The sequence below is a fragment of the Choristoneura fumiferana genome, chromosome 28 (assembly GCF_025370935.1).
Source record: "Choristoneura fumiferana chromosome 28, NRCan_CFum_1, whole genome shotgun sequence".
Classification (NCBI taxonomy): domain Eukaryota; kingdom Metazoa; phylum Arthropoda; class Insecta; order Lepidoptera; family Tortricidae; genus Choristoneura; species Choristoneura fumiferana.
Window position 1 is genome coordinate 6,011,369 of NC_133499.1, and position 26,543 is coordinate 6,037,911.

The 26,543-nt window shown below is 36.8% G+C and overlaps 1 protein-coding gene across 5 annotated transcripts in view; it reads right to left on the reverse strand.

Annotated features, from left to right (window-relative positions):
- LOC141443926 (juvenile hormone esterase-like) overlaps nt 1-26,543 on the reverse strand; it is a 142,233-nt gene that overhangs the window by 2,444 nt on the left and 113,246 nt on the right. The window contains exons 2-4 of one of the 5 annotated variants that reach the window (XM_074109329.1): nt 21,127-21,171; nt 5,240-5,387; nt 259-1,523 (exon numbers count right to left, since the gene is read on the reverse strand). In XM_074109329.1, the coding sequence (XP_073965430.1) occupies nt 259-1,523; nt 5,240-5,387; nt 21,127-21,164 (1,451 nt within the window). In that variant the 5' untranslated portion in view covers nt 21,165-21,171. Of the gene's footprint in view, nt 1-258; nt 1,524-5,239; nt 5,388-8,713; nt 8,857-10,862; nt 11,264-21,126; nt 21,172-26,543 lie in introns of those variants that run through there. The other 4 variants (XM_074109328.1, XM_074109332.1, XM_074109331.1 and 1 more) reach the window with 4 other exon arrangements.

Here is a 26,543-nt window from a genome sequence, read left to right on the forward strand (position 1 = left end):
TAAGAAAATAGTGCAAATAAGCATTAGGATATTCAATAAACATAGAATAAACAATATTATGGCATTTACGTTGGGGCAAACGTTATTATGGAAAAAGATCATTATGACGAAAGTTTTTATGGATTCCAATATAGACCCCTTTTGTGACTGACTAGACCAATATATGTCCTTAAAAATTGTCCTTTAAAATTGATCACTTTGACTGGAAAACGCACTGATTGGCGCAAACTATACATACTAGAAGCTAAGACAACTTACCCAGATTTGGCAAAGTTTGTCCACAATCGAACCATCCTCTCCCTCGTCTTAACATCAGCTGCTGTAGGCTCCACTGCCTCTAGTGAATCATTCTTGAACAAATACCACAACTCATCAGAATGCCCTGCATGTTGAACATTCAATGTATCAAGCATCTTCTTCGAATGATTCAGCTCACCCACATAATCAAACCTATAGTAATACACTGGCTTCGTCGACGCATGTACCAAATACTGAACATATCTGTGTGTATCTATATTTATAAGTTTATCTGAAATCAGGTCGAAACAACCATTTATATTCTCAACAGCTGTATGATTCCCCTTGAAATACAACGTTTTCAGTCTGTTGGCTATCTGTACAGCTTCCTCTGAGTTCCTCTGGATATTCAAGTTGTTAGGGATGAAGACTTGCAAGTCTTCTGAATCAGTTTTGTGTAAGAACTCCACAGCAGTAGAACCAATCATAACTGGAACATCAGCAACCCTCCCGGAAGTTAATAGACCTAAGAACGACTCAGTCAAAGCAGCTTCTACACCAGGGAATTCTTTTTCAACAACGAAAGCGAACCCAAACTCTTTGCCTTCGAAAAACAAATCAAGAGGGAACAGCTTATGCGTCGCTTCAACTAAGTCTTTCGTCGCTGTCGCGCGTAGAAACTCAAGAATTTCATCAACATCGTCAGATTCGCAGCCAATGTAATGAGCTAGCTTCTTAGCGTTCTCAAATGGATTCTTCTGCCAGACCCAGCTGTTCAAACCATTACCTGATTGTATCACCGCTTTGCTTATCAAATCCTTCGTCAATGGACTAGCAGTTAACAGAGAGACAGCGCCGCCACCAGCGCTCTCTCCAAATAGCGTGATATTACCAGAGTTACCACCAAAATTCTTAATGTTCTTCTTAACCCACCGTATAGCAGCAATCATGTCTTTCAAACCAGCATTGCCGGGGACTTCAGGAGTGTTAAGACTGAGGAAACCTAAAGCTCCGACTCTGTAGTTAATTGTAACTACTACCACGTCCTTTTCGACTAGATAATCAGCTCCAAATTTGCTGGCACTTCCCGATCCATATTGTAAACCACCTCCGTGGATGTAAACCATGACTGGAAGGAATTCTCCATCTATGCTTGGGGTGTATACGTTAAGGAAAAGGCAGTTCTCGTCTCCTGCGTAGACTTTTTCGCTGTTGATTTGAGCACTGAAGTTGCCTTCCTCTGTGGCATCTCGGACACCTTCCCATGATTCTGGCGGTTGCGGAGCCTGGAATCACAAAATTTGTTTATTTATTTATTCTGGAGACCCAACAGCCTGTACATACAGTTTAATAAAACCGGCCAAGTGCTAGTCGGTCTCGCGCACGAAGGGTTCCGTATCATCTATACAACATTCATTAGACATTAGCAAAAAATGGAAAAAAAAACACATTTGTTGTATGGGAGCCCTCCTTAAATATTTATTTTATTCTGTTTCTAGTATTTGTTGTTGTAGCGGCCACAGTTATACAGAATCTGTGATAATTTCAACTGTCTAACTATCACGGTTCATGAGATACAGCCTGGTGACAGACGGACAGACGGGCGGACAGCGAAGTCTTAGTAACAGGGATTCCGTCTCTACCCTTTGGGTACGGAACCCTAAGAAGCAGTAGATACAGCAAACCAGGTTATCGCCGATAACAACTTTGTAACAATAAATAGCAATATTGCGGCACAGAGTTCATTTGGGCACGAGAAAAAAAAAACTAATAATAATGTATTTATCCCAATCCCGCAGTCGGGTTGCCATACGTCCTGGTACGCCGGGACATGTCCCGGTTTGAAGCATGGTGTCCTGGCGTCCCGGCCGATAAGCAATTGTCCCGGAAAATCATAGTTAATTAGTAGGGGGCTGGACTCGGTAAATAATAAAATACGTACAATAAACACGACTAACTATAACATAGCCGATAACGTGCATTTTCTACTTTGTAACGAAAAGCGCATACGAACAGAGAACCTAACTGGCGGATTGCTGGCATTAAATGTCTGCGTTAAAAGTTGTTTTGTGTTTAGACAAGGACTAAACCTTTAAAGTTACTTATTGTTGTAATAAAAGTTCCTTTTTTGTAAACCTTTCATACTTTTTCATTGGACGTCCTGGTCTGAGTCTCCCCACTTATGGCAACCCTCCGTCCGCAGGCATATTGGGATAACAGTAAACCTTTATTCGGATTTTTATATATTACTTATTGTATTTTCTTTAAAATCCATTCAGTATTTTGTGCGTGAATAGGTAGGTATACGTATCAATACAAACTTTGGCGCTTATAATATGAATTCGATAAGTGGGATACCCTTGAACCCGCGGCTTTCGTTTCTTTGGTGGACGTCCTATCAACGGTATTGTCGGTCGGTGGAGCCCTATCACCAACAGTGGACGTCCTAGGCTGATATAATGATGAAGTGGGATATAATATTAGTGAGATACCGTTTTCTTATTCCTCTTGAAAATACTCAAGAGTTTATTTAGATACATTTGCATTTTAGCGAATCCATTTCTGACTTTGTCAAGAAGACAGTCAAAGACAGTGTAAACTTGGTGTAAACCTAATGGTAAACATTGGCTACACACAGATATTGTAATGTATTCTATTTATAGGATGATACTGCGTTCAAAGAGTTCATAAGTCTGTTCATTAACCCCCAACGTGAAAAGAATAAGTTTGACGTTTGATGCCAATAAATCAATCCATATCCATACTAATATTATAAATAAGAAAGTGTGTGCTTAAAATAATTGATTTTTTTTAAATTGTTAATTACGTTTTGAAAAAAAAACGGGTATAGCGACCAATTCTCAGGATTTTTTAAGGGGAATCAGGCTTTTTCTCCGGACTTTTGAATTTTTCATCTGGTAACCCTACGTGAAAGCGATTTTTCCTTGCGGTCGTTTTTAACCCCCGACGCAAAAAGAGGGGTGTTATATATATAAGTTTGACCACTGTGTGTCTGTCTGTGGCACCGTAGCTCTTAAACGGGTGGACCGATTTAAATGCGTTTTTTTATTTGAAATCACGATTTCTAGAGATGTTTTTAGACATGTTTCATCAAAATCGGTTCAGCCGCTTTTGAAATATCAAACATTGAAGTGACAATGTCGGGTTTTTCCAACTTTTTGTCAGTTAGGTTATTGAGATATTAATCTTCAGACAATACGGGTGGGTTATTTCAACTTTTCTGCTTGTTAGGTTTAGATTATGCTTTCTCTTTCTTCAAGGCGTATGATGCAACAACTGCATTGCCAAGTGCTCAGCTAGTATTTGCCGAATGCTGGAGTGATAAGGCGAGCAAATACTTGACTGATAACGTAATCAGATGCTGGAGAAACCTGAGCTCGAGTTTTTATAACATAATATTGTCCGAAAAAAGTAAAGTTCCGCTGTCACTGTCACACAATAACCTGGGCAACGAAAAGTTGGAAAACCCCCGACTTTGTCACTTAACCGATTTTGATGAAACATGTCGAAGAACCTTTGCTAGAAAACCTGATTTCAAATAAAAAACCGCTTTCAAATCGGTCCACCCGTTTAAGAGATTCGGTGCCACAAACAGACAGACAGCGGTCAAACTTATAACACCCCTCTTTTTGCGTCGTGAAAATTACCATCCGCTCCGCTGAGCTGTGGCCTTATATGCTATGAAGTGCAAAATTCTAACCTCGTATCCCCGTTCCACTGACGCTAATATTATTTAATACAAGAGCGAGAGGGACGGTACGATATGAACTTCGATTTTCGAATTTCATAGTAGCTCCCCTGTTTCCACTGGAGCTGTGGTGCGAGGATAGGTAGGTATATTAAGCGTTTCTATTGGTTCATGGAGAACAAATTCCTAACAAGTTCGCAATATATCCTCGCACATCTCTGGAGGTAACGCAGCCTAATACTAGCAGAGCAGCGCTTTCAGAAATACCATCATTGCCAAGAGCATGCACCGCGAGAAACTTGGCAGAAAGTTATATTTTCAAATCTATAATATGCCTATGGTTCTAAGTACTTATAGCTTTTACACGATGTCTTTCGTCCTTCTATTTATTGTTCATTGAACCGTTCGACCGTTGGGATAAAAGGTAATCTAATAATAGAACCCTACTTGCCTATAATATAACAGGGCTTTAGGACGTGATAAAAATAATAAATAAGGTTTTTATTTATCGAAAATACAAATTGAGACATGGATGCACAGAAAAACCAGAAAACGAGACCAGCGCTGGGAATCTAACCCAGGTCCTCAGCAATCCGTGCTGCGTGCTATAACCCCTACACCACCACTGGGAATCTAACCCAGGACCTCAGCAATCCGTGCTGCGTGCTATAACCCCATACACCACCGCTGGACAGAAATCAAGACACTATTTTTTCTATGCATACATACCTACTTATCTCAGGTTGCTTATTTCTACTACGCTATTTAAGCAGCAGCACTAGCGACATCTATGTTCCGCTCTCATCAAGAGACGTAACCTCCTCCTCCTCCTCACCCAGACAAGATGGCGCTTGATCTTGATTGCTTGTAGCGACATCATAAGGTTTCTATTTCTCTAAAGCAAAATTGCCCCCCGAGCTCCCTTGCGGGGCTGTTCGTGCTATTACAAATACAATTCTAACCTTAATCACCTATTTTTGTAGTCATCAATAGTAATTAGGTAATTTATTTTCGGACATAGATTTGGACAGGATTACGGCCTATCAAAATTCGGCTAAATTACATATATGCTAAACAAGATTATGCATAATAAAATTCGGTCATGTTAATATTATGCTAAAATAAATTCGGGAAACCATTATTATTCGGCTTATACAGAATTATGCCGAACTAAATTTCGGCAAGTTTAAGATTCGGCGTAAATAAATTATGCGAAACCTGTTATGCGTAATCCCTTGTACAACAAGTGCATGAAACGCGTCATTTTGCCAGACTTGTACGATGAATCCATACCTGAAACCGCAGAGACCCCAGAGGAGGTTTGGCGTAAGGTATGCCCTGGAAGCTGAAGAACTGCTTCCCGGCGGGGCTGGTCACCACTCCGCCCTGGAGCTGGCCCTGTTCCACCTGGACTATCGGCGCTTCTGTCATCTTGCCACCCCTGGAAAGGAGAAAGGGGTTTTTAAAACTGGAGTTACTTCTTAGGGTTGCATAAATTACGAGTATATAGAGTTAGAAATTATTGTACATATATCCTGGCTTTTTATCACTATTATTTTAATTAACAGGCAGGCTCTGATTGGTGCCTGTTCTAGCTATTCCTGGGCCAAATACCCTTTGTACAAGCTTTGTTAAAGTAGCACTCAAATTCGAGTACCTGCCCAGTTAACTCAGTGGACGTTGAACGGTATTTTTAACCCCCGACGCAAAAAGAGGGGTGTTATAAGTTTGACCGCTATGTGTGTCTGTCTAATGGACTGATTTGAATGCGATTTTTCTTATTCGAAATCAGATTTTCTAGCGATGGTTCTTAGACATGTTTCATCAAAATCGGTTAAGCCGTTTTTGAGATATTGAACTTCGAAGTAACAAAGTCGGGGGTTTTACAACTATTGTTAGGTTAGGTTAGGTTAGGTTAGCTTGCGGAAAAGAGGTGTCGGAAATAATTCATGCTACCTATACGTAGACGACATCGCGGTCGACTAAATAAGGCATAATAAACTTATCGTCAAAATAAAGATTATGTATAAATAAAAACACAGGAATGTTCTTATCTGAAGCGGATAATGGTCATAATCGGTTAATTATAATAGATTGTGTCTAACGTAATTATGCATATATAATGCATTTAAAATGTAAAGATTTTTAAGAAGAGGTATGATTTTTGAGCGTATGCATATAAATGTGTCTATTTTTAACCCCCGACGCAAAAAGAGGGTTGTTATACAAGCTTTTATTTAGTTTTACCTGTCCCGTTGTCTGTCTGTAATCAAATCTTTGCAAGACCAATCGACCATTCGACCAACTTCCGTGGTCGGATGGTATTTGCGTGGCAATACAATAATCTGGTAGTGACATCCTGGTAGTCCGGCCAGGATCGTCTCCGCAGGACGGAACTCTCCAACGGTGACATAGACTCGAAATTTGGTATGCAAATGTAGTTTAGGTGACAATGCATCGAAAAGGACAGTCAGCAAAATAAGCTCGTATTAAAAATAACCTAACCAACGAAAACTTGGAAAACCCCGACTTTGTCACTTCAAAGTTCAATATCTCAGAAATGGCTGAAGCGATTTTGATAAAAAAATGTCTATGAACCATCGCTAGAAAACCCGCTTTCAAATAAACAAAAACCGCATTCAAATCGGTCCACCCGTTTAAGAGCTACGATGCCACAGACAGACACACAGACGCACACATAGCGGTCAAACTTATAACACCCCTCTTTTTGCGGGGGGTTAAAAAAGGGATCCTATTAAGCTGAGAACATTTTCGTCTGAGGACTTTTGGACAAAATAACTAGACTAATAGTATCATTGAATACGTATGTATGTACTTAGACAATTATCTATGAATTAGGACACGATATAAAGGAAGTAAACATGGATGTAAAATGATTATACTTTACAAATAAATAAATAAATATTATGCGACACTTGACACCAATTGACCTAGTCCCAAACTAAGCAACGCTTATATTATGGATACTAGGAAACGGATAAACATACATATATTTATATAAATACATACTTAAATACATATTAAACGCCCAAGAACAAACATTCGTATTATTTATACTAATATCTGCCCCGGCTGGGAATCGAACCCAGGACCTCAAGCTTTGTAGTCAGGTTCTCTAACCACTTGGCCAGCTTGTAACTTTTTCAAGTCAATACCGCTGAACCGATTTAAATAAAATTCGGTATAGGTACAGATGTCACGGAAAATTACAGTTTTATAGAATCGTGGGCAACAGCTTGTCAATTAGTCATAGATAAATGAGATAAATATTACTTTTTATAGTTGTTGTTGTAAAGCCTTTAAATACCTACTGTAACTATTACTAAGAATCTATTACTTCAACTCTAGGTCAAACAAACATTGTTATTGAATTTAAAGAGCAACCACACCGCTGCTAAATGGTGACGGTACGGAATCGCAGCGACGCATCGTATGCGCACCGTTTTTACCCGACTGCGAAGAAGGAGGGTTGTGTTTGACCCGTATGTTTGTATGCCTATTCCTATAGCCTCTCGTTACCGCTCAACGGCTGAACCGATTTCGATAAACGATACGTCATCGGAGCCGTCTTGATGACGCGAGTGACGCTGGGTAAGTAAATGAAGTTCTTGAAAAATTAAAATGGCGGATTTTTGGCGTCATATTGCGAGTTTAAAAAAAAACCTATCAAGTAGAGTATCAAATGAAAAATAATATGGGTTATAATAGTTTAAGGGGCTGTTTCACCATCCATTGATTAGTGTTAACTGACAGTTAAATGTGATGCCGTCTCTATTTGTTTTGTTCGAATAGACGGAGATGGCATCACATTTAACCGTCAGTTAATACTAATCAAAGGATGGTGAAACAGCCCCTAAACCTAATATTTTCACAGTAATATCAAAAAAAGTGTGAATTAAAATAATAAATTAAAAAAAAACAAATCCCGATTTTGATTTTTTTTAATTTATAGTTTTAATTATCGCAAGGCATGCCCTCCACACCGCTGCTCAAAATACGCAGACGGTGCGGAATCGCAGTGACTTACCGCGTGCCGTAATGGTCACGACTTTTGGTGGCGACAGTGGCGTAGCGTAGTTTGGGGGGTTTGGGGGGCGCGGTGCGCCCGGGCGGCACATTTAAGAGGCGACAAAATTCCATAAAAATTTAATGGTGTACTATGTCTATGTATGAAGTTCCCAATCTGCGCTGGGCCCGTGTGGGAAATACGGCCCAAGTGTTCTCATTCTGAGAGGACTGTGCCCAGCAGTGGGACGTGTATAGGCTGGGACAATGATGATAATTCCATTAAAAAAAAATGTCGCACCTACGATTCGGATCGATTAGAATGAGTACCCTAAATAAGAGGGGAGGGGGGGGGAAGTTCCTTCTTAATATATAAGGAATGTGTCTACTCCACTCCAATACTTATTGTATCCGTTTCATTGGCAATTTATTTTATTTTATTATAAATTAAAGAAATTTATATAAATTCCTTTTGGACTTGCGATCTGACATATGACACGTTGACAATGGCGGTAAGTGTCACCTTGAGTGTCATTCTTGACAGTTTACCACTTCACCACAGATAAAAAATAACATAATGCTGGTGCTCAACACACGCATGTACTATAAGACTATAACGTCATCAACCAAAATAGTTTCTATAATAACTAAAAAAAAGTTGTGATTTAAACGAAAAAAAATTAAATTGATCTCTAATAATAGATTTTTGTATACAAAAAAATTATAGATTTTTGGACAAACCCATTTGTGTCTATTGACTGGTGCCACATGCGTTAAAAAAAACTTTAGTTAAACTAAAAATACTCACAAATTATAATATCTCAAGCACAGTGATAGCTACAAAAAGCTATTGCACACTAAAATTCTTGTAAACATTATCACAGATAGTGATAAGATTGTGTTAACATTAATATGGTTACGAAATGATGAATCACTTTTTTTTTAAGTTAAATGATTACGTAGATACTTACGTGATGTGTGCGACGGAAACGTATCCGCAACCGAAACCGAAAGTTAATTCGAGGGATAATTTCTGGTATCAGGTGACCCTAAACGCTGGTATGTACCTACTACCTAGTAATTGCGGGTAGCAACCATCCCTCTTCTACTCGTAGGTACATACCATCAGCCAAATAAGTGGTCTACCAATTTTTAAACAAGTTCCTATCAAATGAATATGTCGCTAAAGTCGAACTTTCAAGTTGACAGACACGTCTATTGGCATTATTGTTCTATGTATGACTGAACACTACTCTATTGTTAACTGCGTAGAAGCGTGTTCAGATATTTTTGATCAAATTATTGCTTGACACCAATTGTTCCCAACTAAGCAAAGCTTGTACTATGGACACTAGCGGATGTAAATACATACTGATTCGTATTATTCATTATTGGTTCATCCGGTCGTTATTATTGCTCACAAGTTTATAAAATCGATTGTACACTGCCAAATTAAAGGTTATATAGTATTTTAATTTATACTTATTTTCATTCAATTTTTTTTTGTTGTTCTTTCTTAGTTTGCATTTAGGTTTTTGGCAATAAAGATTATTAGGTACCTAAATGAAGAGTTTCTATTGGTTCATGCCAAACACATTCTTTGCAATCGCAACACATCCTCGTATATCACTGGTGGAAACACAGCCTTAAGGCTTAAAGATATGTAATATGTAGTATCAAAATAAATAAATAAATGTATTTCTTCTTTCTTTCAAAATTTTACATAGGTACTGTCGGCCATACTAAATATTACAAATGAGAAAGCGTGTGTGTTTGTATCGACGTGATTTTTGGCATAGAGATAGCTTATGAGCCAGAGAGTGACATAGGCTACTTTTTATCCAGAAAAATGCACAGTTCCCGAGGGAACAGCGCGCGATAACCGAACTCCACGCGGGCGAAGCCGCAAGCAAAAGCTAGTATACCAAAAATATTTTAAATCGAACACAACCACTTGACCTCTTCATCTCGGTTAAGACAATAGCTGAATGCTGAATCATCCATTATAAACATCAAACGTTGTGAGAAATCCAAGTTCATTATTCAATATTTTTAAAACACGCCATTTGCTTTGAGTTGGCTCGTTATTCATTAATATACAACGTGTTGTTATTGATTTCTGTTAACTTTAAGAAAACATTCAACAGGTAAAATTAAGTTTATTTCTCTAAGAACTAGCGCTAACTTACCTTTCAAAAGATAATCAAGAATTACAATAATTAAACACACAGCAACAAACAGCGTAGGTACCTATAACTTCAAAAATGCCGTTTTTTTTTAAAGTCTGTAACTACTGTGTTGTTTTTTTTTAATTCTCACATAACAGCAGGTGGTAGGACCTTGTGCAAGGTCCGCCCGGATTGCTACCACCATCTTGCTCGCTAATCCTGCCGTGAAGCAGCAGTGCTTGCACTGTTGTGTTTCGGCGTGGAGAGTAAGACAGCCGGTGAAATTACTGGCACTTGGGGTATCCCATCTTAGGCCTCTAGGTTGGCAACGCATCTGCAATACCCCTGGTGTTGCAGATGTTTATGGGCGGTGGTGATCTCTTACCATCAGGAGACCCACTTGCTCGTTTGCCATCCAGTCAAATAAAAATAAAAAAAATAAAAAAAAAGACGGTAGAGCTTCCAAATTTGAAGGTACTTTACATTACTTAAATGGGCAAAAATTTGTTTGTATGTAGTTTTAGTTACCTTTATTGTGATTTGTACTGTGTTATGTTTTATTAATAAATATATTAGTAACAGTAAAAAAAAATTAGCACCATAAAATTTAAACCAAGAACAACGCAACAAAAGCAAGGCCACAACCCAAAAAAAATTAGGAACTGTTTTCGCAGGGCTAATCCAAGTTAAGGAATAGGTGTTTAAAAAAAAACTTTTCTTACCAAAATCTCATTTCGTAATGTGTCAAAATATCTCGTGAGGTAGAATCCAACCTATACGTCCTAGGCACAGTATTGTGTTTGCTATCTCCTAGTTTCCATTCGAACACATTCAAATTTCTCGTCAAGTCTTCATTCATAGAGTCCATAAAGTTAGACCATACATTACTTTCTCCTATTTCTTGATGAGTTTTTATAAAATTAGAAATCTTCTTATTGACAGGTCTTTTACCCAACGCCAGTAGTCTACTTTCTCGGGCAAATAAATATCGTAAAGCTGTTCTCTTTAAAAAAATTAGCTCTTCAAGATTCCTTGCCATAAACTATAAAAACACTGGCCACACTGCACTTTCTAATCGAATTCCGAATTAAAAATACAATATGTCACAAGCTCGCGGCTATTTTTTAAATATTTTTTTTCTAAACGCGTCGGACAATGCGAAGGTAAAGACTGAACAGCCACGCGTTTCAGTAATCAATTAACGCTTTCAGAAACTTGACAAGATCGATGGTGTAAATTGAGCTAGGAACTGTTTTTATTTGCCTGTTAATATTTGAAAACAACCTCCTTAACTCTTAAAAAGTAAAGGTTCGAATCGTATGGCAACGAGTTAGCGGATCGCAATATAAGTTTGCAAATGTTACATAATTTGAAACGTCATCGTAAAAAACATGATGTAAAAATTACTTTGAGTATTCAACTAGGAAAATTATGAAACAAGAAGAACAGAGGTTATTTTTGAAAACTGAAGTTGAAATTAACGAAACTTGACGGTGTTCAATGTAGAGGTTAAATTGTTCTAATAGACAGTTGCAATATTTGGAATACTGATAGATGTGATTACTATATTTTTTACTTTTCACACTCGTAAAGTTCGTACAGTCACCAGCACCAATATCTGACACAACAAGCGTGCATAAATATCTGAGACGACTCTAGGGCCGGTAGGACGTGTCAGATTTTTTTGCACGCTCCGCTGTGGCAGATATTAATGCTGGTGACTGTACTTATGTTGGAAGTAGGCTACATTAAATTATATTTACCTATGTTAGCTTGTGCATATATATAGCATATAGTAAAAGACCAAGGAACAAGGCAATCAGGCGTCAACAGCCACAAATATTCAGTTTATAAAATAAAGTTTTTTTTTACGTAGTTTTTTTTATAATCCGTGTTTTACTTATTAATTTAAAACTAGACAATTGTAATAGCTTGTGATAGAAATAGCATTGCATGAAAAATAAAGGCATGCCTGTAATAGGTAAGTGAACAATTTACTTACTATGTGCTGTGTAATTTTTCCTCGCCAGGTATAACTTTTTCATAGAACCCATTTTACCCTCACTTAACTATCAACCCTCGACTGCGGCTCGGAGGGTAAAAAAGCCTCGAGCAATATCACGTATTTTATTTACGTACATGTTACAGTTTTAAGAAAAATCGTAAATTATTTAAAAATCTCATAAATAATAAAATGTAAGCTCTATATAGATGTGTGGTAATTTATGGAAATGTCAAGGAATCTTTGTTATCTGTTAACGAGTTACTTTGTCACTTTAATATGCAACAAAAAACCATTTTAGCTCGTATCTATAAGTAAAGTACAGCATAATATAGTCAGATCGTGACTAAGGTTGATTAATATTCTATTGGAATATAATTTGTATGTTGAATGTTAGAGTTAGGGTTGCCATACGTCGCTGTCCCAGGAGAATAAAAAAAATTTTTCGTCGCCAGATAACTGCAAAAACGTCAATAGACCAGACCCTATACTAAGTGCAAATTTCGAACTTCGTATATTGGCGTTCCGCTGACGCTTATATTATTTAATACGAGAGTGAGGGGGGTGGTAAGATACGAGCTTCGATTTTTGAATTTCGTAGTAACCCCCCAAACTAGAGTCATAAAAGTGCCGGTTTTTAAACGTTAATATATCAATAACTGTCATGAAATTTTGGATTATAGACAAGCTAAGGGGCTCGAGTAAATATGCCAAATTTCATATACCTACACACACACACACACACACACACAAACATCACGCCTGTATTCCCAAACGGGGTAGGTTACCGCTTCGGAGCCACTTTTAGCAATTTTAGGTTTTAAGTTTGGCAAAAACGGTACTACAACAGTGACAGGTTGCTAGCCTGTGGAAATTTCATATGTAAGTACTCAGATAAAATAGATTTCGAGTTATGAAGGGGTCAAAAGTAGCTCGAAATAGTTCTTGCAAATAAACAGGGCAGCGTCGCCGCGAAAAATAAAAATCTAAAATTAAAATAAAAGTTAAAAACAAAAGATTACTTAATTACTACTAATTTATTAATTTACATACTTATGCTTATTTATCATCATCATCATCATGTCAGCCGAAAGACGTCCACTGCTGGACATAGGCCTCCCCCAAGGCTCTCCACTCAGACCGGTCTTGTGCCTTCCGCATCCACCGCGATCCCGCGATCTTAACCAAGTCGTCGCTCCATCTTGTTGGAGGCCTACCGACAGCTCGTCTCCCGGTCCGCGGACGCCATTCGAGAACCTTCCTTATGCTTCTTAACTAACTGACCTAACTGCTGGCTGGAAATCAGCGCCGGGGCGTTCTTGACTCAGCGTTATGCTGAGCCAGTGTCCGATTTACAATCGCAATGACACATATACATATCTTACTTTACTACCTATCTATGCTGTCGCACTTAATAATATTGTTTTGTCTTGTGTAGTGTTGTCTATTGCTGTGTTGTGACTAAATGTATTTCTTTCTTTCTTTCTTTTTCTCTTTTAGTTTCAGTAAAATGAGAGAAAAAGCTGTTGCTGCCAATAGAACACATTCCTTCATCTACCAACTGTTTCCTTGTCTTTTTTTTTAACTTGGCGGGAAACGCTGCCGCGTGTCTAGATAGATGGCAACCCTGTAGCCGGCGCTAAGTGTCACTAAACGGCGGAGTATGCACGACCTTGCTAAGTTCGATGCGCGCGCGCAGCATGCCGATAGCGACCTAATTCAAACGTCAATGAAACTACTGAGATCTGAGGGGCTACCACCAAATTCGAAAATCGAAGTTCTTGTCGTACCGTCCCTCACACTCAGAAAGAAATAGTAAAAATAGTGTGACTCCAAGTGAGTTAAACCAGTGTTTTTCAAAGTTTTTCAGGACGCGACCCCTTGGTTTGAAAAATATTTAGCGACCCCCTGCTTACCCCCACTTATAGTTTTATTTGTATTATCTTACGTTGATAATGATAATACAAACATTGAATAATCGTACAAAATAACCGTGAGAGTATATTAAAGAATAGCCGTTACCCGCGACTCCGTCCGCGTAGTATTCGTTTATCCCGCGGGAACTATGCAATTTTCCGGGATAAAAACTATCCTATGTCCTTCCCGGGGACTCAAACTAGCTGTATACCGAATTTCATCTAAATCAGTTCCGCGGTTCAGGCGTGATTGAGTAACAAACGTCCAAACATCTTCACAAACTTTCACATTTATAATATTAGTAGGATACTGCGACCCCCTTAAGGGGCATTCGCGAGTTCCGCGACCCCCCGAGGGGTCGCGAACCACAGATTGAAAAACATTGAGTTAATCTAAGACTTAGTGTTCCGACTATTATTTAGGTTCTTCTACAGGCATTCTGGGTTTCTTCCATAGACGCAGAAAATTCGAGAGACAAGTCCAGTAATTTAAAACTCATTGACATGACAAATTCTTAAGAAAGTATTTAAAAATTTTAAAAAACTTTCGAACATTTCCGTTATAAGGCAAACTTTCCTTTGCAGCTAGTGAAATTTTGAACTAATTTTCATGCCGTACTAACTCCTTGCGAACAGTATGATGGTAGCGCCACAGTCGGCCGCAAAGTAAAAATTGTAATCGTGTTACATGACCTGTCAATATTAAAATTTAAATATTTAGAAGATCTCTTGTAAATATGTAAACAAAATTGAACCCTGACACGTACACAGTAAAGTTCATTTAGAAAAACTACAAGTTTTGAGATACGAGCTTTTTTATAGTGACGAAATAATCACAGTTATGAATTTATTAAAGGGAGAGAAATCTTAGATGTTTTGGTTCAAATTAACTTAGTTTAGTAGTCGTTGGAAAGCTGATAAATAACTGTGATCTCATTATCAAATAATTAATGACTCTGTGAACTTGTACGTATTTTTTACGTTTTTAAACCGATTACATTTGAAATTTACCAAGAGCTTTACGGTTTCCACCTGCACAAACCTGCGAAGCAATTCAATGGTGTGTGTGAAGTTCTCAATCCGCACTGGGCCAGCGTGGGAACTACGGCCCAAGCCCTCTCATTCTGAGAGGAGGCCTGTGCCCAGCAGTGGGACGTATATAGGCTGGATTTTTTTTTAAACTGAGGGCTCTGCCATTAAAAAAAGTCAAAAGCTAAATTAAATAATAGGTGACCCGGGGCTATTGAAGCTGGGGGGGAGAATATTGTATCTGAGCTGCCGTCTGATAGCGTCCTTACGACGCCATGTTCGCCATGTCTTGTGTGCAGACAGTCTTCTGGCGAACACAACGTAAAATGGCCGAGAAGAACATGGCGTCGTAAGGACGCCATCAGACGGCTCAGATACAATATCCCTCCAGCTACAATAGCCCCGGGTCACCTATACTCCGTTTAATTTAAGATTTGAATTAACGGTCAAATTGTACACACGAACACAAATGCACTAAAAATACCTACATGTACATTTATTAGCGTTATTTATTATGTTTTTATTATAGAATTTCACACAATTTTAAATAGATCCGTTGTTTCATTTAAAAACGTGTGCAAATTTTACCGTTACGTTTCAAATGATAAAATAAATGGAGTATAATATAAATTTGAGTTCCAATCACTCGAGAAGCGCAACTAAAGTGCTTTTAATTTTTAATTCACACATATTTAGTAAAATAGGTAATGTTCAAAAAGTGAGTTTTTACGATGTCTATTATTCACGTCAATGTCACTCGCCAAGATCGTAAATTTTATAAGTTTACCTTTAATAATAAGTAATAACTATGAAGTTAATAGGTAGGTACGAAAAAAATAAAAAATAAAACCGACCAAGTGCGATTCGGACTCGAGCACGAAAGGGTTCCGTACCATTATCTATAAAACGTTAGACATTAGCAAAAAAACGGCAAACAAAAAACAAGTTTGGCGTATGGGAGCCCCCCTTAAATATTTATTTTATTTTAATTATATTATTTATTTTTTAAAGTGATTATAGGTACAACTAAATATGTATTCTGTGAAAATTTCAAGTGTCTGACTATTATACGGCAAGAGATAGACCCTGTGACAGACGGACAGACAGTGGAGTCTCAGTAATAGGGTCCGTAGGGGCCGTATCAGTCTGTTCCCTTTGGGCACGGAACCCAAAACGATTTTTTTGGCCATAAAGTTAATTACCACTCCAATTAACTGAGCCGTCTGCCGAAGTTAATGGAAATCAAGAAAAACACAGTGTATAAATACCGAACCTGCTTACAAAATTTCAAGACGGCAATTCTATGCTATTTTGACACTTTAATCTACTGTTCTGTCTTTATATCATATCTTGTAAATTCAAGGGTTAATTCCTTTCTAGACTAATTTTCACATGCCTGATGCCGAAACACGATTCGTAAATTTTATAGCACAGAAAAAATATCAAAGATACCTCTTGTAAGACAGGGATTTGCTTGTTACAGGCAACCCAGATCAAATTAAGATTCCAAATTTCATATTAAATTAGTTTTACCCATACTTCAACATTCAAGTTGGATTTTAATTTATTAAATTTGTAATTTGTAGTTTGAAACGACAAAAACCGTTTTGTCGCTTACGACATTTTAATATAAGCTAGCGCGCGCTCGTATTTTGTATGAAACCCTATGAACCAGTCCCCTCTCAGCGCATGCCTCAGACCGCCGCCGGCGTTGTCAGCGACGGACCTATGCTAGTCGAACTGCCACGCGCCATCGATCGCATATAAAATAATACCGAGCAATAAATGGGAAAAAAATGTCGGATCTTCAAAAAGGGAAAAGAAAGGTTGTTTAATTCATTAATGTATGGTATATTAAGAAAAGGTGAGTAATCATTATATTTCTACAGTTCACTGGCACAAAACGTAAACAAATCGCCATGACAACGTCAGTTCTTAGTTTGTCGCCATGGCGGTCATGACATATGACATACTAACAAAATAATATGATATTTACATCGAAAAGTAACAATCAGAGCTATATTTCCAAAAAAATATTGATATAATGTGATATTTGGTATCTTACGGACATTTAAAAGGCATTCGATTACGGTTTGTGCTAGTGCTGCATTCTGACGGCAGAACATTGCAGTAATCATTCCCTATCTGCTTCTAGTTTTATACGAGTATAATAGGTAATACCTAAGTACTTACCTACTTTTTAGATAGGTAAGTAGGTAGGTAGGTAAGGTAATTAATAGTTAAAAATATTCTAAAGTATGTGTGTGAACCACAATAGTGAACTGCAAGTACCTAAGGTACGCGAAAACATTAACTTCTAAACCTTAGAAATCTAAAGGTACTGTAGAAAACGATTTTTATTCCTTTAATTATTGCAATTCAGTGTTTGTACAAAAAGCCATTGACTATACTTACAAAACTATTCACATTTCAATAAGCAGTAACACACAATAATAAAAATACATTATTATCTTTCAGGAAGCAAACATTAGAACAAAGTTCTGAGAATAGTCATGGAGCCGTCTCGATTTAGTGGAAATAAAACAATGTCAATCGATTTATGCAAGGGTATGTAGTGGTATGTATCCATATTAATTTTAAAGATCTACTTACTCTTGAATATCAACTCTTGATGAAGTTAATATCGCTTCATTTTAATCTTCGTTTCTTTAGAAAACGAGAAAATTCGCCAATGTATGCAGTTACAAAATTATTAATCTCGTAAGATTTTAGTACCTACCTGGGCGTTTTCACAAAAAAGCGTATTCATCTTTTTTCAATTTTGGAAAAAAATATAGTTTTTCCCTTCTCAGAATCAATAGTACAATCAATTCCGATGGTTAAAAAAAAGTCCTATCAAAAATGACAGTTTTGTAACGTTTTTTTTCATACACTCGGTATGGGCGTCACAAACTGACTCATAAAGTTTATATGAAAAAATTAAATACATTTTGAAAGAAGGACACTTTTTTTTGAAAAACGCCTACCTACCTACATAGTAATTATAGTATAATTAATAACAAATTCAAGTTCATAAATAAGATTTATTTAAGGACTGCAGATAAGAATAATAAGGACCTTCTTGAAGAAAACTATGTAGGTCTACAGCTACAGTAAGTATTCCTTTTATTGCCAATTTTTACGTGAGCAGAATAAAGATCATATTTTTTGGTTTGAAACTTTGTAAAAATGTTTTTTTTTTCTATTATAGATAGAAATATAATGTGAGAAAAATAACTCATCTCTCAACATAGTATTAGAATGCGCATCTGAAGTATCAGTAAGTTTTGTATTAACTTAAAGCCAGGTAAACGAATGTACTTATACTCTTGGTGTACAATAAAGAGTCGGAGTATTGTATTTATTGTACTTAGGTTCTAAAAAGGTTAATTTTAAAGATATAAGACAGCTTTTTTCTTTACCTTTTGCCTTTACTGTATTTCACTGTATAGTCAGCACCCAAAGTAGCGGATCATTTTTTACTTTTGTCGTATTAGGATATTGCCAAATTTGTATGGTGTAAGTACGTTGTTGTATAACGACAAAGTTAAAAAATACGCAGCTACTTTTGATGCTGACCAGTACGATCTGTGGTGTTACGAATATTTTTATTGTACTAAAAATTAACACAGTTGAACCTTAAATAAAAAGTTGACCCTTACAATATCTAGAGTAAAAATAAACGTTTGTTTCAGATTGAGACCGAAAATCAAGATTTGGGCACCGAATAATTGATTTTAATCATTTTATAATGGAACTTGTAAAACTTTCTGAGCATAAGTGTTCGTTTGATTGCAGATTAGCTATAATGAATATTAGTTTCTGAAAATCAAGTACGAGTAGGCTTGCAATCTGAGTTTTCGGTGTGTAGCTAACGTTGACAACTCAAATTATGTTATGTCAGTTTCCGAATAATAAACGGTGTAAATTTGAGTAATTCTGGTAAAATACAAACAAACATAGATGCACGGAAAAACCAGAAAAAGGAGACCAGCGCTTTCCTGATTTTTCTGATCTATGTTTCAGTTTGTATTTTCGATGTGGATTTACGGGATGATCGTAAAAGTAACAAAATTGGAGTTGAATTAAAAAAAATACAAAAAGACTCCAAAGACCAATCTTAATTCTGGAAGAATAAAATACAGATTTAATTGTTGGTGCCGACCGTTGCCGGCAACCGTACTACGCCGGTGATGCGGAAAAAAGCCTTTATTTCTAAGAGTTATTTCCTTGTATACTAGTTTAACAACGCCCCTCTTCGGGCTGTTTATAGAAACTAATTGGTTAAATACAGCCATTGGCAGATTTGTAGATCTAAAATGAATAATTTAACAAACGCTATAAATGATTGATTGTCTTTTAATAGTTTGTGTAAATAATATTTTTTTAATATAAATAAGTAAAATGTAAAATATAAAACCTAGGTAAATTAGTAAATAACTGTGTTAAGTGTAAATAAGTAAAATATTAATATTAAAAAAGATAAATATAAAAAAAATACCTGTAAAACCGTATGTTTGTATTATTTACTTTTTGCTCTGCATACTTGCCTAACATTTACGGCCCGAGATTTCTTATGTCTAATGGGTTTCATCTCAACTACTTACTATCAAATGGACAATATATGGTGGGCAGGCGAAATCTATAAATTTAATTTTTAATACAAGCTCTTGTCGACTGTGCTTTTGTGGATTGTACTTGCACTGTCATCCACCCCACATAAGTACCTATGCCAAATTTCACGTCAATCAGACCACTAGAAGTGAGTCAAAATTCACTTGCAAGATTTTACAAACAACACAACAACAACAACAACACACAATACAAATATTGCAAGTTAGTAAAATTTTGTAAAATAGTTCCATAAGAATAAAAAAATTGAACCGACTACCAAAAACCATGAAAATAATTTTCTACCATTCAGAATCAGGCCTCAGCACGAGCCAGCAGGAGTACCTATATAGTCGTTACCTCACCTACATACTATACGCGTATATTGGCTTCAATTTACTCCTGCTGGCTCGTGCTGAGAAGGCACCGACTTCAGAATGGTAGAAAATTTATTTTCATGGTTTTTTTGTAGTCAGTTCATTTTTCGTATATATTTTTTCACGCCTTTCAGGTAAAAAGATCTAAGATACAATAGTTTAATGTCAACTGCTCGTCACCTTTTACAAAAAATTGCTTTTTTCTGCAGACTTTCATTATTGAGGAGTCCATCGAGGAGTGCATCGTCACCCGTTCCATTTCACCATATGCATTACGATTAACTTAAAATGCTTAGCAACTGTGTTAAAGTCATTGAAATTCAACCCGTGAGGTACTTGTTATCGAGTAGTAGCTCGGTTGGTCAAATGTGGTCTTCATCATCAGTTCCACTTCACGAAATGAAGATTTTCAAGTGCAAATGCACAAGTTACTACTAAAGATATCGAAATTACCATAGGTGTCCTACAATATTTGAAGACTTCCCTCGATTGCCTTAGGATCCGATCATCAGATCCTGATTTGGTGCATAGGACCTAATTGAAAGCATTACTAGACGAATGACGGAGTTCTGAGTAACAAACATAAAAAAAGAAAAATACAACCGAATTGATAACCTCCTCCTTTTTTGAATTCAGTTAAAAATACTCGTGATTTCATTACCTACTGCTATTTGCAAAAAAACTAAAAAAAAGTTGTAAGGGCAACTCTAAGACGTCTCTGTCTGTTTTAGCGCGCTGTCTAGGCGCTGTCAGTTAACATACGTCGACGTTGACACGCAAGCCGCGGTAAAAGTAGAGGGTGTGAGCGGTTGCGGGGTACAAACGCTCTGTTTTCGATTAATTGTTTAGCGATGCGTCACCTTAATGGAAATCAAGAAATACATAGTGTATAAATATCGAACCTGCTTACAAAATTTCAAGAGCAACGTTGGGATATTATAGTGTTTAGTGACAACATAGGTATCTATCAGATTAGTAAAAGCCATAGTTTATTAGAGACAACAAAAACCAATACGTATGCCAGTCTGTTAGTTCCACACCAACAGCTTACCGCAAATCATCTAGGAAGTCATTGACCGCTGCTATCATGGTGATACTGCAAAGTAAACATTTATATATGACAGCACTCGATGTCAAGAGAAAGTTTGCGGACCAGATTTTGAGTGGATGACGCGAATTCCATGTCTAAAGTTTTTTTAACAGAACTGGCGAGCAGCACCGTGTGTAATTTTACCCGAACCATTTGGAGCCACTTTTGACGTCCTCATAACTCAAAAAATATTTCACATAATCATGTCAAATTTGGCTCATTCATTGAGACTTGTGAGATACATATGTGTTCCAAATTTCATAAACACAGCTCTAACGGTTATTTAGATATTGACATTCAAAAATAGACTTTTTATCACTGACTCATCTATAGATCAAAACTCTAACACAGTTCCAGATGACCTAGAAAGTTCAAATTTGGCATCCAGATAGGTAGTTGGGTTGGGTTGGGTTGGGTACAAAGGAATAAATCAGAAACTACTTAGTATTTTTTTATAATTTTACTATAATTTTTAAATTAAATTATTTCTGTACAAAAAGTAATGATATCCCATCAAAACATAAATGTGAAATGAGAGCCAAGTTCAATATTATGATAAATGCCGACACACACTTGGCAAATTTTCGAAAGGTCATTGACCCAAAAGTTTAGCTTATACATACCTACTTACTAACATTTAACGTTCACACCCAAACAAAAGCCGGAAGTATGGGGTCAGAGTGAACCAGCTTTTTAAAAGCCGACGAACTTTTATGTTAATTTTGTAATCCCATCAAAACATAAATGTGCAATGAAACCCAAGTTCAATATTATGATATTATATTCAACAATAATCGTGAGAGTAGCGGGAAACCGGTGGATGCAAGTGGCGAGTTGTCGTTCATTGTGGCGTTCTAAGGGGGAGGCCTTTGTCCAGCAGTGGACGTCTTCGGGCTGATGATGATGATATTCAACAATCAAAGTCAACACACGACAAAAGAAGTGAGATCTAAATGGGTGCCACGTGCCAAGGTGCCAAGTTCAATGGTCAGTCCTGAAATTGACTTAATAACAATATAAAATATTTTATAACAACTTAAAATATCATTTCTTCTTATAACTTAGGATAATATGAAGGCTAAGGTCGGGCTTGGCTAGTTCTCCTGGCCTGCTATTAGAGAGCATGCTCGATAGTAGCATGTCCTGTTCACACATGCTAGTAGGTTACATTTGCTCGATAGCAGCATGCTCTCGTGCCACTAACGAGCATGTGTAACAGTAGCTTTAGAGTTTTGATCTATTGGTGAGTCAGTGATAAAAATATCGATTTTTGAATGTTAATATGGATGTCAATATCTAAATAACCGTTTGAGGTGTTTATGAAATTTGGAGCACATAATATATGTATCTCACAAGTCTCAATAAAACAGCCAAATTTGACATTTATGTGAAATAGTTTTTGAGTAATGAGGGGTCAAAAGTGGCTCCAAATTTTTTTGGGTAAAATTACACACGGTGCTGCTCGCCAGTTCTGTTAGCTAGAACTTGGCTTGACACGCTACCGCGTGTCTAGATGTAATAATTATAATTATAACTCTCGTCCAGATTTTTTATGAACAATAAAACTTGATTTTTAAGTGGTTTGCTTCGTTTATAGTTAACTTAATATATGTAGTTATTCAATAAACAAACAAAGTCAGAGCTCTGCCTGACACTCCAACAGAGTAATCATAATAAATAAAAACCGGCCAAGAGCGTGTTGGACACGCCCAAAATAGGGTTCTGTAGCCATTACGAAAAAATTGAGTATATTTTTCTAAGGATTTCGTATTTTATACGGAATCTTCCAAGTTTAGGTATATTTTATACCTTAGGCTGCTATTTACTCTTAAACTACTAATAATTCTCAAGTAAACTTAGCCGTTATAGTTTTCCTAGAAAGTTTGATATACTTACTACCATTCTGAATTTTTTCAACGCTCGATTTTAATGAAAATTTGCACTTTAAAGTTGAATATTTCGCAAATAGATCACTGAATCGAAAAATCGTCTTTGCAAACCCGTAATGGTTTTAAAAGACCTATCCAACGATACCCCACACTATAGGGTTGGATGAGAAAAAAAATCACCGCCACTTTACGTGTATGGGAGGTACCCTAAAAAAAATTTTTTTTTAATTTTATATTGTACCATTTTGTCGCATAGTTTACAATATAATCCGTGCAAAATTACAGCTTTCTAGCATTGATAGTCCCTGAGCAAAGCCGCGGACGGACATACAGACATGGCGAAATTATAAGGGTTCCGTTTTGTCATTTTGGCTCTGGAACCCTAAAAAAAAACGTTTTAGTAAAAATTTTTGATACTTAAAAGCTTTTTAACCCCCGATGCAAAAAGAGGGTGTCATAAGTTTGACCGCTATGTGTGTCTGTATGTCTGTCTGTGTGTGTGTCATGTGGCACCGTAGTTCTTAAACGTATGGACTGATTGGAATGCGATTTTTTTTTTAAATCAGTGTTTGTAGCGATGGTTCTAGACATGTTTCATCAAAATCAGTTCAGCCGTTTTTGTGATATTGAACTTAGAAGTGACAAAGTCGGGGTTTTCCAACTTTTTGTTGATTAGGTTATTTTGTTTAAAGTAACTACATTTCAAGTCATCTATCAACCGTCGAGTAGTTCCGTTCTTGCGGAGACGATCCTGGCCGGACCACCAGGATGGTCACTACCAATTATTGTATGTCACCAGATTTACATAATTATATGCACTGATGTATTAAACTGTAGATCCACAGTCGCGCGTCCGAATATGTCCGAGCCAAAATGAGCGCCACTTTGTAAATGTGGCCTTCTTTTTTCTCAGTACGTTGTTGTCAGTGCAAGCGTAACGAATGCCCACGTGCGTCTTTAAAAAGTGCAAAAATCACTCGCGAAAACGGAACAAATCTGATGGAATATCATACTTTCAGCGAGTATTTGTTGTTTTTTCTATTAAATTCTAATAATCAGAGAGAATATGATTTAAATTAATTTTAAAGCCATTTCTAAATGCTAATTAAAAGATAAACGTTGCCAGAATTCCACAACATTGACAAATGCCTTGTCTTGTCACACGCACAGGAAAGCATATCAGTAAACGAAACAGATAAACAACAGAACATGGAACAAAAAGTGTAGTGGAGTTGCCGTCACTCTATTTATTTACCGAGTCGCCTAGCAACGGGTAGCTATGTCGTTTAAATATTTACCTTGAAGTTTGCGATTTTAATTATGTTTTATAAAGCTTCGATAATATAATGTACTGACTGTCTGACTGTGTGGTTTATTCGTTTTTGTGCACAATTAATAAAGCAATTTATGAACCACAAACCTCAATGAAGCCAACTTTGATAAAGCGCTCGCCAAATCTACACCGTATTAATCACTGTTTACCTATTCTTTTTTACACTAAAAAAATCATACTAAGTATTTTAACTGTTTACAAGGTTATAATACAGTTTACAATTATTCACACTAGTCGAGCTTCTTATTATTAATTACACAACATACGAAGTCCGCCGAATTTCCCGCGAATGAACTGTGCTGACAGACAGCCTGCATTTTTTTTTGAGTTGCGCGCGGCGTGCGCTGGCAATGGTTTTAGAAGCAAACAGCCAGAACAAGGAGGATGAGAATTCAAATTGTTTTTTATTCGAAATACTTGCACAAGTGCTTACATTTCGGCGATATTTTTGAAGCTTTTTCTGTAGCTTGCCCTGTTTGCTTATTTATTTATTTATTGTTTGTTTGGTCAAATCTTGGAAGCTAAATTTGACCCACTTCCAGTGGTCCGATCGACTTTAAATTTGGCATACTTATGTAAATTTGGACAATACAATAATCTGGTAGTGACAACTTGGTGGTTCTGTCAGAATCGTCTCTGCAGGAGGGAACTCCTCAATAGTTAATAGTACCGACTTGAAATTGGTACAGATATGTAGTTTAGACGACAATTCAAGTACAGTCAACAAAAAAGTGCATTCGGCAAAAAGCTTGTATTAAAAATTAAATTTTAACAAAAACTTATTACAAACATTATATTGATTTGCAGTGTAATGAACTATGTTTGCTCGGGTGGAATCTTTCAACTCAAATTTGAAGTGGATATCTTCAACCGATTGAGCTGAAATTTACACGCATGTATACTTAAATCCGATGACAATGCAATATTATTATAACATGGAGTTGATCTGATGATAAAGCTAGCGGGTGACCATAGGAACTCTGTGATAAACGACACGACCACATCGAGTTTGGACTCGTTTGTCGTCTTGACGAGTACTTTGTAACCAGGGGCATAAAGTAGGTCTCTAGGTGCAGCGTTTTGGGCTGTGCGTTGATATATCAACAGTCAGTTAGTCAGTTTATTATTTTAATTTTATATATATAGACAGTGCCGGATTAGCCCATAAGCAAATGAAGTGATGGCACCATAAACAGCAACAAAATTTTTTTTGTTAGCACATAAAAGGTAAGGGTGTTTGAAAATCCGCTCGCTCGTGCCTCCCCATAATCTCTATCGTATTTCATAAATATAATATTTCGTCGTAATAAATACTTATTTTAAAATATCGATAAGGGGGGGGGGCATAGGCGTGCATTACTTAAGGCATCAAATAGTCTTAATCCAGCTGTATATAGATTATCTCGAAAACGGTAAAAATTTTGACTAAAGAAAATTAGCTTTAAAAGTTACCTTTAGTTTTATTTTAATTATTGACAAAAACTTTTTATTACAAAAGTCCTCTCCGAAAGTCTGAATGCATTCTTTGTTCTACAACCTGAATTCGTCCGTTTAAGAAACGTCAAACTCATCCAAGCAATCTTGCAACGTCGCCTTCAATGTAGCAAGTGAAATTAATCCCTCTGCCTTTCTGATAAGGCTTACATCATATTCGAGCATGCGTATGTGAAATTGTGGAGTTAGCTGTCAAGTGTCAAGCGTTGTGGAGTTTTGCCGCTAGCGAAATTGAACTGTAATAGAGTAAAGACTAGGTTTCAAATTTCGTCACGTATTCTTTCTATTTGTTTGTGTGGTGGGATCAGTGTTTCTACGCACACGTAAATATTTTTATTAATTGTGGAATATGGCGCTAGCGAAATTCAACTGTAACTTAGTAAAGACTAGGTTCAAATTTCGTCACGTATTCTTTAATTAATTTGTGGTTGATGATTTTATTTGTTACACAAACAAATAAATAGTTCGGACATTTTTTGATGGGATTTGTTTGGCAATGTGTATCTACAGTTAATACATCAGTATTATATGTATAAAATTTCAAGTCAATCCGACCACTGAAAAGTTCGTCTTAGCTTCCAAGATTTTGACCCAAACAAGCAGGACAAGCTTGCAATAACCCTCCTTTGGGCAGTCGAATAAAACATGGAGAGTATACCTAA